At 30.8% G+C, this 4154-nt stretch overlaps 1 protein-coding gene across 1 annotated transcript in view; it reads left to right on the forward strand.

The window, feature by feature from the left end:
* LOC123005016 (homeobox protein Nkx-2.2-like) overlaps positions 1–3876 on the forward strand; it is a 21329-nt gene extending 17453 nt beyond the window's left edge. Inside the window, exon 4 of the mRNA XM_044398603.1 lies at positions 3204–3876. Within this exon, the coding sequence (XP_044254538.1) occupies positions 3204–3435 (232 nt within the window). The 3' untranslated portion in view covers positions 3436–3876. The remainder of the gene's footprint in view (positions 1–3203) is intronic.
* Positions 3877–4154: the final 278 nt, after the last annotated feature.

Below are 4154 nucleotides of genomic sequence, written 5' to 3' on the forward strand. Positions count from 1 at the left end.
AAAAACAAATAACAAAATTATTACCGTGGTGTACCACAAGTCGCCCATGAGCATGGATGACAGATGTCAAAATCAAAAATATCAAGATGACTGTTCAACGTTAAAAAGTAAACAGAGTCGAAATTTTCGTTTCTTTGTGATTAGCTTGAAGATAAAATAGTATTGAGAGTAAAAGGGGGCTCTTGTTGGTCCATGAAAATGGACTGAAAGAATGCGGATTGAATAGAAAAGAAGAAGATTGCTCATCTCTAAGTACTTTATTTTAAATTCAAATAAGAGCTCCTAATTAAACATACAAAATACAAATTAACTCACAAAAGTAACAAAAAAATAAGATACATTTTTAATAGGTACTTATTGTTACTTAGGTATTTACTTATGTTCCTTTTTATTGTTACAAATTTAAACAGGAGATAGAATATTCAATTTTAAGACAAAAATTTCCTATGAACGTGTATCGAAAAATGCTACGCAAGGAGTGTGTCTTTTAATAGTTTTTTTCAATATCTCCGAAACTATTTTAGAAAAAATTTCATAATTTGGTACAGATGATAACCTTTATACACCTAAACAAGTACAAAGATAAAATGTAGAAATTTTTAATTAGGGGCTTCCTAAACTGGGTGGGTTTAGGGTAAAAAAGTATTCTAACTATTTTGCCTGTGGCTTSTTGCCACTTTCAGCAACAAATTTCATTTCTAAATTTCATAGTGTTTCATAAAAAAAGTTTTGCGTTTTTCCGATACAATTTACCAATTTTCAGTAAAATCGGTTTAAAAATTCATGTTACAGACCATAAACATCATAGAAATTAAAAATTTAATTATTTTTACCGTTTAGGACGCCCCTTATTAAAAATTTTTTAACTACATCTTGGTATTCGTTTAGGTGTACATACATATAAAGGTTATCAGCTGTATCAAATTTACTAAAATTTTAAAATATTAGAAAAAACCTTTTAAAAAATGCACCCTTTTTAAAGGGTGTAGCTCTCTTACATAGCATTTTTCGAAACATGTTTATAGAAAACTGTTATAAAATTGAATATTCTATCATCTATTTAAATTTGTACCTAAGAAAAAAAATGGAACACTGTATAAGTAATTCATAAAAATTAAAAATTAAGTCACTAAAATAACAAAAAAATTAAATATTTTTTATACTTATAACACTATAATAGGTAGGTATAACAAAGTGTCAACATTTCAGGGGGGGGGGGGTTTGAATGCCCTAATTCCCCCCTTAATGAATTAAAAATCTTTAATCCATTTCTAACACCTATAGATTGATTTTCTAAAGTTACAAATAAGCAAATAAATGTCTTTTTGTTATCACCAACTTTTTAACAATTTGACATTACATTCCAAAAAAGTAGGAGAAATTAAAATCATCACCCTAAATTATTATTTGCCACAAATACAGTAACAAATGTAAAATCACTAAACTGTACAAAATAATCAGCAATAACTGGTTAAGTTGGWTATAGAATTAAGAGCTTTTTTATCAATATAGATATGTTGTTACTTGACAGATATTTGACAAACAAGATTGTAGGAATCTTAAAAATACTATTTATTAAAACTTAAAGCGCCAAGTGATGCTGTCAATAAAATCAAACAACAAAAATTTACTTTTGTAGTGCTATTTAAACATGAAATGAAGTATTGCCAACTCAAACATCTATTCTAAATAAGGCGATGACTCAGTTTCGGAAAACAAAAATTATCGCCATTTAAAGCACATGTAAATACCTATCTATTCTTATTTGAAAGAAAGCTTTTCAATAAATAGTACCTTTGTAAACACAACAGTTTATTGCGCCTTTGAAATTAAGTTGGTGACAGTGAATTAATCGGGGATTTATGAAATTAATTGTAAAGATTGTGAACAAAAATACAGGGTGTTCCATTTTTATTGTTACAATTTAACCAGATGATAGAATATTCAATTTTAAGATAAAAGTTTCCTTCCTATAAACATATATGGAAAAATTTTATATAAGGGAGCCACGTCCCTTGAAAGGGGTGCATCTTTTAAGCGATTTTTTCTAATATTTCAGAAATCATCGTGGATAAAATTACAAAATTTAGTACAACTGATAACCTTTATAAACCCAAATGAATTCAAAGATAAAATGTCAAATTTTTACTCAGGGGCGTTCTAAACTGGGGGTTTAGAGTAAAAAGTATACTCTAACTATTTTGGCAGTTGGTTTTTGCCATTTTCAGCCACAAAGTTCTAAATTTCATAGTTTTTCACATTTTTCATTTTTTCGATAAAACTTACCGTTTTTGAGTTAAATCAGTTTACAATTTATTTTACAGACCATAAAGAGGATAAAAATTAAAAATTAAATTTGTTTCACCGTTTAAGAGACATGTGATTAAAAATTTCAACAACTAATCTTTAAATTCGTTCAGGTGTTTAAAAGTAATCAGCTGTACCAACTCTTGTAATTTTATATATTCTGCAATAGTGGGAAAACCCCATTACAAACGCATCTCTTGCAGAGTGCTTACGTAACATTTTTTGATACATGTTTGTAGGAAACTTTTGTCTTAAAATTGAATATTCTATCACCTGKTTAAGTTTGTAACAATAAAAACGGAATTTAAGATATAACAGATTTGAAAAATCAAGTGTGGCCCAACATATTTTTGAAAAAGACCATAAAATCAATGAAACTAATGTAAAAATTATTAGAGTAGTCAATAATTGTAAATTTGTTGACGGCTTTCGTCGAATTCAGACAACGGCCCCATTCCCTTTTCTCCCCTCTACTCGTTAGTTGGGGGTAACGAAAGTGAAAAAATTTTGGTGTGACGGGCTAATCGTGTTTTSTTTCAGTGAATTGACAAAAAATCTACTAGCAACTGTGAAAATTCCGTATAAAACTGCGACTTTTGTRTTTGATAGTCACTTTTTAATCACAATAAAATATCAAATTTGTGATCTATTTGACGGGAAAAAATCACAATCTTTTACAAACACGTGCTAACTTTATCTCTAAGTATCCATTTTTACCAACTTAGACCACTTTGATCAGAAATTTYATTAAAGGCATGTTGTTATTTTTATTCAATAAAATWAAACAAATAAAGCACATTYCTTCGAGTTTGTATAAAGATTTTTTATATTATTTTTTTTATCTACAAGTGTGCATAAAAATAAACAAAATTTTAAATGAAAACTTATTGTTTCAGGTACAAGACGAAAAGAGCCCAACACGAAAAAGGCATGCATGATCAACAAAACAACAACCCTTTGCCATCGCCGCGGCGCGTCGCAGTCCCAGTTTTGGTCCGCGACGGCAAACCCTGTCTCAGTGGTGGTCCCAAGCACCCCGATCCCGGTTCGATGCAAGTCCCCGGTGGCCCCATGATGATGGGCTCTCATGGGCCTCTCATGTATGGCCAGCCCCGAGTTTGGTGGTGATCGCGTTTCCCCATTTAAATGTTCCTCAACCCATTTTTTTTTCTAATTTTGAATATAATATAGTGTAACTATAACGAAATCAGTGCGATCAGATAAGATATGGACTATTGTGATTGAATCGGGCACGTTGTCAAGGTCGAAGAGTGATTTTTGTCCTCGGCGTTGTTTCCAAGCGTCGGTTTGACGGGTGAAATAATGGGGAACGCCGCCGACAAACTCGCAACTAGTTTATGTTTTTCGATGTATTTAAAAACYCTGTAAATGATTGTATATGTGTAAATAGAACTTGTAGACTTGTGTACAGTAGGTTAGAATGGTTAAATTCAGTGGCCGAAGTCATAGTCTAATCTAGTCTACATTTTTGTGGACGTCTGATACTTACGTTCGTTCTCAATTGTACAAATTTATTTATTAATGCGTAATAAAAGACATTTCACCACTGACTGTTGTTTTTTTCTTAACATAAAACAATTTAAATTTTACTTTCAAATAAGTAWAATTCATTMCGGCATAAAGCAAACCAATAATACTCTTAAAACCGTAAAAACACAAAAAAACATGGGTTAATACCAGGTAATAAATAATTCAGTAACAGCAAAAATRATAGTAGGTATACAGGRTGCACCAGAACTCGCGCCCCTATGTAAGGTACGATACCAAGAACATAAAAAAATCAAATCGATAGCTTGGATAGAAAAACAGTTATGCAGCTTGCACGC

The sequence above is a fragment of the Tribolium madens genome, unplaced genomic scaffold (genome assembly GCF_015345945.1).
Source record: "Tribolium madens isolate multiple individuals breed KSU strain unplaced genomic scaffold, Tmad_KSU_1.1 Scaffold_20;HRSCAF=117;Tcas5.2_LG4, whole genome shotgun sequence".
NCBI classification, from domain to species: domain Eukaryota; kingdom Metazoa; phylum Arthropoda; class Insecta; order Coleoptera; family Tenebrionidae; genus Tribolium; species Tribolium madens.